The sequence below is a fragment of the Metopolophium dirhodum genome, chromosome 1 (genome assembly GCF_019925205.1).
Source record: "Metopolophium dirhodum isolate CAU chromosome 1, ASM1992520v1, whole genome shotgun sequence".
NCBI classification, from domain to species: Eukaryota; Metazoa; Arthropoda; class Insecta; order Hemiptera; family Aphididae; genus Metopolophium; species Metopolophium dirhodum.
This window is the reverse complement of record NC_083560.1, coordinates 107,551,281-107,563,619: the sequence shown is the minus strand read 5'-3', so window position 1 is coordinate 107,563,619 and position 12,339 is coordinate 107,551,281. Positions and strand designations below refer to the sequence as shown.

At 24.2% G+C, this 12,339-nt stretch overlaps 1 protein-coding gene across 1 annotated transcript; it reads left to right on the top strand.

Annotated features, from left to right (window-relative positions):
- The first annotated feature begins 2,673 nt into the window (after positions 1-2,673).
- Positions 2,674-5,741, top strand: LOC132949401 (uncharacterized). The gene is made up of 9 exons (XM_061020277.1): positions 2,674-2,875; positions 3,062-3,211; positions 3,295-3,399; positions 3,523-3,666; positions 3,883-3,984; positions 4,068-4,187; positions 4,908-5,182; positions 5,300-5,459; positions 5,611-5,741. Exons 1-9 carry the CDS (start codon positions 2,674-2,676, stop codon positions 5,739-5,741), a joined length of 1,389 nt encoding a protein of 462 aa, XP_060876260.1.
- Positions 5,742-12,339: the final 6,598 nt, after the last annotated feature.

Here is a 12,339-nt window from a genome sequence, read left to right as displayed (position 1 = left end):
CATGTCTTGCACTATTTTCAACTAATTTGTCTACAACTGTCGTCTGTACGGATTATTGTATTAATACGACGATAACCGTTTACGCCGTTGTTACGCTTCAGATTTGGTAAGTGACATAATATAAATTATACATAATATTATTATATATGAATATAGTGGTACCGATAGGCACTAACACTAAACCATTTTATGAATCTTCTGTTTTTTTTTGTAATTAAGCTTCCGTGTTATTGCCAATTTCACTGTTGATATACTAGCTATTACGACTGTCGACTGTACGTATTATTAACTTCTAGTCTTTGTCACTATACTGTCATTAATCTAAGTATGTCAAACAATAAAAATATTAGTAGGTCTACTAAACGTAGACGATTTTTGGAGGATCTGGAAATGGTAGATTATCTGTATGACAATGATAAAAATGTAGAATGTGAACTACAACCAAATACATCATATGCAGTAGATTATAATTTAGCCAATGAAAATACTAATTTATCCGTATCAAATGCCAATAAACTATTTACCGACATTAAATTACCAGGTAGTCCAATCTCATGTGATGGGTTTTCAATTAATTCTTTAAATCAAGCAGATAATGAATTTGAAAATGATTTATTTTCTTCAGATTCTGATTTTGACGAGGATTTTGATACCAATGATCAACTTAAAATTAGTTGTTCGTTTGATATGTATGAGGACGAAGATTGTATTTTAAAATCATTAGCAAAATGGGCAGTAGCTCATAATATCACTCTCAATTCTTTGTCTTCATTACTGAAAGTATTAAAATGTCATAAATGTTTTAAAGATATCCCAGTTGATGCTAGAACTGTATTAAAAACAGATAAACCTAATCAATGTAATGATATTCAAATTGTGTCACCTGGTTTATATTACCATTTTGGGGTTTCTAATGGCTTAAATTCTCTTGGTGATATGCTGGTGCATTTTTATGATGTAATTAAAATTGTAATAGGAATTGACGGATTACCCCTTACAAAAAGTTCCTCAAGTACATTTTGGCCAATTTTAGGATATGCTCGATACCCAGCTATTAATCCTTATAGTCAACATAATATATTTATTATAGGGTTGTACTGGGGAAAAGAAAAACCTCAATCTTGTAATGATTATTTAAAATATTTGGTGTCTGAACTTAAAGATTTGTATACAAATGGCATGCAAACAAAGTTTGGTAAAAAAATTGTGATAGTTGATACTTTTTGTTGTGACTGCCCCGCTAAGAGTTTCATTTTATCTGTAAAAGGACACGCTGGTTATTCATCCTGTATAAGATGTAGAATAGAAGGAGAACGTATAAACAATACAACATGTTTTTTGGAAACCAACTTTTCTAAAAGAACTCATTCGGATTTCTTAAATCGTGTGGATGATGATCACCATATCACTTCTACTGTTTCTATACTTACTGAAATACCAGGTATAAATATAGTTGAAGATTTCAGTCTTGACTATATGCATTTGGTATGTTTGGGGGTTATGAAAAAGATGCTATTACTCTGGTTAGGTGTATCAAAAAATGCTCCTGTCAATGTCCGTATTCCAAGTCGAAGTGTTAACAATATTTCAAAGCATTTATTGTTATTGAATACCTTAGTACCGAGTGATTTTTCAAGAAAATGTAGAGGGTTAAATGAAATTTGCCGGTTTAAAGCAACTGAGCTTAGATTATTTTTATTATATACAGGACCTGTGGTCTTAAAAGATATTTTAAATAATGAACGTTATTTTCATTTTTTGTGTTTGCACATCAGTTTTAGGGTTCTCTTATGTCCTGGTAGTTCTGACAAGTTAGTGAATTTCAGTGAAAAACTTATTAAATACTTTGTTGAAAATTTTAGTAAAATATATGGTCCTCAGTTTATTTCTCATAATGTGCATGGATTATTGCACATTGTTGACGATTATAAAAAATTTAAGTAGCTTGAAGAGTGTTCATGTTTTCCTTTTGAAAATTACATGAAAGTTTTAAAAAAAATGGTCCGAAAGCATGAAAAACCACTTGAACAAGTTATTAAACGTTACCATGAATCTTTATTCTTTAACCAACCAATTGTTTTGAATTCTCAAAAAAAAATAATTTATAAAAAACCTTACAGTTATGGACCTTCAGTATTTGAGCACTTAACCGTTCCACATTTCCAGATAGTTTTTAAAAATAATATTAAAATAAATATTAAGTCTTCATCTGACAGCTATATTGGGTTCACAGATGAAACAGGTCTTAAAATTTTTAAGGTTTTTAATATATGTCGTGATTCTACGACAGAAAAAAATGTTTTTATAGTTAAGCATTTTGAAACTATTGGCATTTTTTTTGATAAACCCATCAGTAGTCTTAAATTAGGTATTGCTGTGGTGAACAATTTATCAGAATTTTATTCCACCATAGACATTAAGAATACTGAATTCGTAAAATATATAATATTGACTAGTAATAGTAATGTAAATGTTGCATACCCTATTTTACATTCATTTAATGTTTGAATTACTGACAGTTTATTGATATATATGTTAATACATTTTTTTGTACCTGTTTATTATTTAATATAAAATTTGATTTATATGTTTTATTATTATATTAATTTATGTTAGTCATTTATTGTAATTGTATTTAATAGTGTGTATGTTTTGGTATAGTGTAAAATAAAGATGACTCAATATTTGGTTGTTGAATTTTATGAAGACAATTCAATAGAAGCTGTTCCAGCTAACTGGTTCAAAAAAAAAGAAGGCATGTGTGCATGGCCTAATACCAAAAATGCCAACGCATTAAAAAAATGTGTTGAACTAAAAAGCATTCCTAATGATGTTGAATACAGTTATCATTTGGCCAAAGTTTTGAAAATATCTGGTAAAATAGGTTATTTGTGTAACATATAATTTAGTTAATATACATTTATGTATGCTATAATGTGTTGTGCTGTATCATATAATATAAGTCCTTTTTAAGTTATATCCATTGTAGCTGATTATTGTTAGTATATACACTATTGACTATATGCATTATTACATGTTAAAATATATCATAATATTTCAGATTCATTATATGAAGCTCGGAAAATGGTAAAAAAAGTATTAACTAACATGTACATTTCATCTACTGATGATGATGTTTTATTGAAATCCAAACGAAGAACTGATAAAACGGCAGTATCAAATGTTTCGCCCTTGTGTCCTATATTTTCAGGTACCTATATATATCATAAAAATATAAACATAATATGTTATATGATCAAATCTATATACTTAAATTATTATTTTTTAACTTAGAGTCTGATGATGGTAACTGTAGTGATGAGAACATCAAAGGTGGCAAAAAAGGTACAATAAGAACATTACTAAACGGATGGTCACCATCTCCAAAAAAAGTGAAATGTATGTTATATATATGTGTATATATATCATATTTTTATTAGCCAGTAAAATTATATCTAATAACTTTCATTGTTAATATGTTTAATTACTTAAATATGGTTTATTTATATTTAATTTATGAAGTGCTAAAAAATCTACAAGCTAATAGTACTCTTACAAAATCTGCAGATGGTCGTTATGCTTCAAAGTCATCAATTGTGAAACAATTATCTTTTACTGATAATAATACATCTATTCATGATACCTCCAAGAACAAAAATTATATGGGTAAATGTTTTAAAATAATTTCATATATAATTTGTATAGTAGTATGATGGGCAGGCAAATCAAATATTGTTTTATCTATTGATAATATATATATTGTTGTCATTGTTTTTTTTTTTACATTAAGTGGTTGTAGCTTCTATAATTTTTCTATGGTAAGAATTTTAGCCTGTAGTTATAGCAAAAATATCTCATTTTATATATTTATTTTTTATATAGTTGATCAGACAAATCTTGAACATGATTATCTTGATAAAAACTTAAATAATAAAGGTATTGAAACTATCAATAATGAGGTAAAATCAACTGATCTTGAAATTGGTAATTTCTTCATGCAATTTTATTTTAACTACCTATATATATAAACAATGAAAAAAGTTAATATTTCTAATACGATATAATAGCTGATAATGGAAGCTCAGAAGTCATGCAGAGACACCTAGCCGAGACACCTCAATATGCCAGCAATCAATTTCAATCAACCAGAACTCCAGAAATTTCTAATTCTGTATCAGTTTCAAAGGGTTAGTGTAATAAATAAAATAATATTAATTGTAAAACATCCATTTCATTATTACTTAATACTTTAACTGCACATAATAATATATAATAGTTAACCATTTATTTTAGTTAATGCATATTATTGTGTCAAATATAGGATATAGTTATATTGAAATGAAAATTTCATATAGGTAACTATAGTTTAGTTTTATTTCTTATACAATCACCAAAGCTCCCATTACTTGATTTTTGCTATGAATTATGATAATATATAATTATATAATATATACCATATAAATTTGGTTAAAGTAAATTAAATCTTACATTTATTATTACTCTACATTTTGAATATCTATAGGGTTCTGTACAACAATTTACAAAACTATACTAAAATAAGCATTTTAAACTGGATTTTTATTTTATTGTATTTAATATATTAAATTATTTATATTATTAATATAATTATTGTGCACAATTAAAGTTATGGTAATCTTATATATTTTATGCAATATGTTAATTATAATTATTAAATTAATTAATATTTACGGGATACTATAACAAATATATAATTATATATATAACCTGCTATATAATATACACCTGCTACATTTTAGTATTTTTCAATATTAGTTCATTTTTTATCACTAATAATAAATATATTTGTATATGCAAAATAATACCTAACAATATATTAAAAATATTAAAAATATGTAAATCGATAATATTTTTTTTATTTTGATCAGGAACTACAGAATTTGAAAAAGAAGTGCTTCATAGGCTTTCATTTTTAAAATTTGAATTAAAGCGAGCAGTAAATAACCAAAGAGATATGGCCCAAAGACTGGAGATAATAGAAACTAGACTTGAAAATATTCCATCATATGACATTTCCAATATTAACAACAATGAATCATCTTCTTTAATTGATAAATATTTCAATATACCTCTTGACAATATAATTGATCTTGAAATCTTTGAAGAAAAAATTTCTGGCAGTAAGGAATTCCGTACTCAGTTGGTAAGAAATTATATAATAATTATGCTATTGGGTAACCGGTATTTTAATGTATTTAGTACTAATGTACTATGTATAAAGAAAATGTTCCTTTTATTTGTATGTATACTAATTTTTTAGGTAAATGAACTTTCATACATCGGCGGTAAACATGTCAAGGCAATGGTCAAACGGGTGATGGGAAAATTACTTAAAGACGAATTATTAAAAGATTTCTCATACACCGATAAAAAAGGCAAAAAAAAATTTTGCAGTCTGGGTTGTACTTCTGTGATTTTCGGTATGATATAATTTTATTACTATTATATAATATAGTTATTAATATTATTATAATCAGAAATAATGAGATTTTGCAGCTTTATAGAGCTAAAATACCCAAACATCCTAAATATATTTGGTACCCATAACTATTCATTTTAAATATTTTTTAGATGCTGTTAAGAAGCAAAATAAATTTAAACATTCATCTCAAAATGAAATGGAGGATATCATCAAATATGTTCTCGCTCAAGCCCCGTTTAATTTAAAAAGAATTTCTCATAAGAATAATTTCTCTTCTTAAATTGCTTTTTTTAATAGTTGAAGAATTTAATTTTTTTTTTTGTTTTGATATATATCTACTTAATATATTATATATTATAAGGTAAAAAAATTCTCACAAGCTGTGATAAAATTTAAAAAATATTTTATTTTATATAATTTAAATTTATATAGCATATATATTATTTAGGTAGTAACATATTCTCACAAGATGTGATTAAATTAAAAAATATTTTGTTTTATACCTATAATTATAAATAATATATAATAATATATATTATATACAATATGTATGTGTTATTTATGTAATAAGATTCTCATAAGCTATGATTAAATTTAAAACTATTTTGTTTGTATAATTTAAATTAATATACAAGTATATATATATTATTTATGTAGTATTACACATTCTTACAAGCTGTGATAAATTTAAAAATATTTTAAATTTGCTTTTTTAATAGTTGAAATTTTTTTTTGTTTTGATATGTAATGTATAATGTAATAAAATTCTCACAAGCTTGCTATGATTAAAGTTAATAATATTTTGTTTTATATAATTCAAATTAATATATATATAATATTATTTATAATGATTCATATGACTTAAAAAAAGGTAAATTATATATTATATGTTTATTTATATCATAATACCTATTTATATTATTATGTACTATACATAATAACAATATACCTAGTTATACTAATATTTGTATGAAAATAAATAGTTTCACATACATAAAATGTGTTAAATGACTTCATTTTATTTTACCTAATATTTTGCCTATTATATATTTGACCATGTAGATAATTTATATGATATAGTTAAAATTTTAGATTTTAATAATAAAAGTATAGTAGCTTCAAGAAAATTATTATTTTATTTTTATTAATTTGGAATAATATAGTTATTGTTGATTATAAATAAATCTCTATTAATTGTTTAATTTTTAATTTTTAATGAACATTAGTCTATAATAACAATTAAATATTTGTTTAGAAATATTTATCGCAAAACTCCAAATGGTTCAAACGTAGTTTATTAAATATTGATAAAATATTTAAAAATTTTAAATCAATAAAAATTAAATATTTATTATTCATCAAGATTTTTTATCAAATATTTACTGTACACAAAATAAATATATGTATGTTGTGTGGGATATATTTCAATTAGTAATTGATAAAAGTTTTTATTTTCATAGCTAACATTAAAAATGTTGATAGAACACATCCCACAAATAACCAATAATCCTAGATACTTGATATTTTCACAAAATTTTAACAAGACTATTTTCCATACATGGTAAAATTTTCAAAAAATGTTGACTCATTTTGAGCAATTTATAGCCATAAGAAATTTTTTAAATTTCGTGAATTATATTTCAGTTAGAAATTCATGAGAGTTTTTCTTAACATAGCTAAGATTAAAAAGATGGCCAAGTTGATGTCACTCTGCTGTACAGTATGTTACAAGTATACTGTATAATTGATGGTATTAAATTTGAATTCAATAATATAATATCATTGTATAAGAAAAACGATTCTGAGCGGAGACGGTATGTCAATCTAAGTTTAAAACATATTATATACTTATCCATGGTATTAAAAAAATAATTGACCTATAATAGGTACCTAAAATAAATTCCAAATTAATCATATCACAATATCCATTAGGTACTTATAACGCGTTATACATCAACAACAAATCGTGATACTATCTTAGATATATAATAGTATATTTAAGAAGTTTCAAGTACCCACGAATAATATTATACAATCACAACAAAATAACTAAAAAAAAGGTGGATAAGTGGATGTTCCTCTGCTGTACAGTAGGTTACAAGTGGGTCACTGTAATGGATGGTGTTGAATTTGAATTCAATGATATAATATCATTGGATAAGAAAAACGATTCTGAGCGAAAATGGTCAGTCAGCCTATGTTAAGAGCCTATGAAATAAGTATATTTGATGATATTATTGTGAATAAAGTAATTTATATATAACCTATTTACGTGGAGCCTTGTTTTAAATTTTCAATCCTTAGCCATAAAAGTTAAACATTTAATACATTTTTAACTACAAAATAATTTATAAATTATAAATTTGATAAAATATGTTGTCAAAATTTGAACTTTAAATGCTTATAAAAATAAATTGTGCCTATGTATTTTTAATATTTTTCAACTGCAATTGTAACATTATATCAAGAGCCTTGCATTAAATTTTCACGCTTTTTTACACAACAAATCAAATTTTATTGATATTTATAGAAAAAAAAAAACTAAAAAAATTGAAAACTGACGATGTCCGTAAACAGTTCAAAGAGTCAAATTATTTTCAAAATTTTATGGTGTATAGAAAATGCTAATATAATTATTCAGTGAAATTTTCAAGTATCTACAGTCATTCGTTTTTTAATTACAATAAAATAAGGAAATTGTTACATGAGAAATCGAGTGAATATCAAATGTTGTAAAAATATAAATTTCAGACGCTCATAAAAATTTAATTTAAGTTTCTTGTAGTTTCTTTTTTTTTTGATAAAGGTAGAAAAACTTATGAGTAATCTTAGATTACATTTTCAAACCTTAGATTTAAAAAAAAAAAATGTTATGGTGTATAGGAAATGCAATTATGAACATTCAGTCAAAATTTCATGTCCCTACGGTCATTTTTTTTTAGAGTTAAATTCACCAAAAACCAAAATTGATTTTCTCGAAAATAGATTTTGCGTAAAAATTCCTGTTTTTTCTTAATTTTTCTTTTGTTTTTCACGTCGCTTTTGAAAACTACTCGGAAATTTTTACTTTTGACCCCCCAAAGTACCAACTAGATTCACTTTCCCATCAGAAAAGTTACTGTTGAAGAAAATCCAATCACTTTTACTGTCCTAAAAGGTGATGACAGACACAAAAAAAAACTAAAACAAAAAAACACACATCATTGTAAAATCAATACATTCATCGCTTCGCTCAAAATCTAAAATTTTCTAGGTTTTTTAATATGTAATTTCGTCCAAATTTGAACTTAAAATGACTATAAAAATAAACTGTGTTTATGTATTTTTAAGATTTTTTGGTAACATAATTAAATACTTACGTGGAATCTTGTTTTAAATTCTCAATCTTGAGGTATAAAAGTTGAATATTTTAAACATTATTAACTACCAAATAATTATTCAATTTTAAATTTGATAAATTTTGTCAAAATTCAATCTTTAAATGCTTATAAAAAAAAATTGTGCATATGTATTTTTAATATTTTTCAACTGATATTGTAACAATATATCAGGAGCCTTGCATTACCTTTTTACATTTTTTGGCCCAACAGATAAAACAGATAAAATTGATATTCATAGAAAAAAAAATTAAAAAATTCAAATATGAAATTGTCCGTAAACAGCTCAAAACAAGTCAAAATATTTTTAAAATGTTATTAAATATAAAAATTGATAAAATAAACATTCAGTGAAATTTCCATGTATCTACAGTTATTCGTTTTTGAATTACAACAAAATAAGAAAAACGCTACATGAGAAATCGAGTGAATATCCAATGTTGCAAAAATATAAACTTCAAACGCTCATAAAAAAAAAAAAAGACACATCATTGTAAAATCAATACATTCATCACTCCGCTCAGAATCTAAAATATTAATAGAAGATTTTACACGAGTTTTCTAACTTGAAATGTTTACCAAATATTTATATTAGCATTTTCTATACATGGTAAGATGTTCAAACTATTTGACTCTTTTTGAGCTCTTTATAATAATGAAATTATTTTCAAATGTTGTAAATTATTCTCCAGTTAGAAATTCATAAAAATTTTTTTTCATACCGGACATAAAAAATTGTTATACAAAGTTCCCAACAAGTAGGAATGAACCAGTGGCGCAGTTTTTTTTTATATTTCTTTAATGCTACTTAAAATATCGATCTATAATAAATTATTATACACGTCATAATAACGCGATGCTATAAATTTTAGCTATAAATTATTATACGTGATTATAATATGCAGGTGCCATATTCTTTTACATTTAAATACTTTAACTTAATAATCTTAATAATTGAAAAATAATTACTTTGTGTTAATACTTTATATGTACAGTACAGAAACTCGATTAAACTACTTAATTATTATGATTAATAAAATTACGTTATAAACGTAACGTCAATATATACATTTAATCTATTTTGGGGTGTTTACAAATTAATGTTTAATGCTTATAATAAAATTAAAACTCTATACCTACATCCTAACAAAAAGTATTTAAATAGTGCGACAGTTGAAGCTATCATATTGTCATTAGCAAGTTTCATCACCTTTCCAAGCGACGAACATCAAAATAGCAGGTTTGTACCTACTTATAATATATTATTTGTATTAACTTAATATTAATATTTTTAAATTAATGAAAGACAAATAAATATCATGAAAAGTTTACATTAGATCATCAGATGTACCAAATGATTATCATGTTTAGTGATGTGTAAATAAAATTATATTTCGATATTATTAGATATAATTTCCGTATAGCTTATAATTCTAATTTGATATATAGATTATTGACTATTGTCAGTTTTAGAGTATGAGCGGAGGGAAAGAATGTATTGATCTTACAATTATATGTGTTTTTTTTATGCATAGGTAAATTTGTAAATTCTTTTAAAATTATTCTTGATAAAAACTTTTTTAGTAAAAAGCTGGAAAATATAATACAAGGTTCCTTAAAAGTTTCATTAATGTATGTTCTAAAATATTAAAATTACATAAATACGATTATTTTTTATATGCATTTAAAGTTCAATTATTGAAAAAATTCATCAAAATGTCGACAATTTTCAAAAGATTTTTCAGTTAGAAATTAATTAAATATTTTCTTTCATAGTAACATTAGAAACTTTGATAGAAGGCACCCCACACATAATCTTACCATATACAAAATAAAGTTTACCGGAAACTAACATTAATTTTTTATGAGTGTTTGAATTTAAATTTTGTTTGACATTGGATATTTATATCATTTATCAATTTTTGATATTATGTTGTTATAATTCCAAAACGAAAAAATCCTAGATACTTGAAATTTTCACTAAATTTTAAAATCATCATTCTCATCATCATACGTTCAAACAATTTTTGAGCTTAGAGAAATTTTTTAAATTTTATTAAATTATTTTTTAGTTAGAAATTTTATCTTTATATCTAAGATTAAAAATGTTAATAGAAGATTTCAAATAAGTTTTCCTACCTGGCTACCTATAACAAAAAAGAAAAGTATACTTAAACGGAGCATTACCTTTTTATAAGCTTTTGAACTTTTTTAATTGCTACGATAATTGATATTCAGTGGTAAACGAAAGAATTCCCATTTCCGAAACGAAGAATCATATATTCTTGAAATGATCAGCAAATATTTATATCAACATTTTTCATATATTGTAAAATGTTCAAACAATTTTGACTCTTTATAATCTATTTATAGCCATCGGAAAATTTTTCATATTTTGTAAATTATTTTTCAATTTGATATTCATAAAAGCCTTTTTTTTTTTTTATTTAGAAGAAAAGAGCCCTCGGCAACATAGGCTATTGAATAAAAGCCTTTATTTTCATAGCTAACCTTAGAAATTTGTATTGAAGGTTCCCAACAAGTTGTACCTACTACCTCTATAAAAAAGAAAAAGTTCATCGGAATGTTACGCTATTTATAGCCATGAGATATTTTTCATTTTTATACATTTTTTTTTTAACTATTAAATTTTATTACAAATACAAGTATGCTAGGCTTACACAACGTCTCCGCTCAGAATGGTTTTTGTATACAATGATCTATCATTGAATTCGAATATAACACATCAATTACAATGGCATTCTCAACAACTATTGAACAATTATAGGGCGGTACCCACTTGTCCAACTATTTTATATTTTATAATTAAATTGTTAATAATGTATAATTATATCTCTCTGCCACCACCACAATCATGTGCTTAAAGATGGTAGATATTTTTATATTTTCGTTAGTTGTAAACTTTAATTATTAGGTAAAAATATATTTAATTTATCTGTAGAACAAAAAATAAAATAAAATAAAAATAAAAAATTAATGGAAATACAATATATTAGTTATAAATACCATATGGATGCATATCTACATATAGGTAAGCTTTTTTTCTAAAATATTTACTTTTCATGTTACAATTAAAATATTACATTATTCTTAATATTATGTTGATTTAAACTTTGATACTATCTATTGTCAATATTTCAATTAAGATAAAAAATTATTTCATAAAGGTAAATTTTAAAATTACACGAAAAAAAACTATTAACTATAACTAACACATAGGTATTTACAATTTACATCATCATAATAAGTATTAAAATAATACAAATTTACAAATTAAAAGTAATAAAATATAATAATAACTGTCTTATTTCGATATTTAAATCAGCTATTTTTTAAAGGTAAGCTTAATCAAACAGTTGATATTTTTATTGTGGAATTGTTACACAACACAGAAATAGTTATTAATCATTAATATTATATGTTGATATAATGACAGCCTTGACTGAAACAATAATGGCTATTAAGTTAGGAATCTCATCT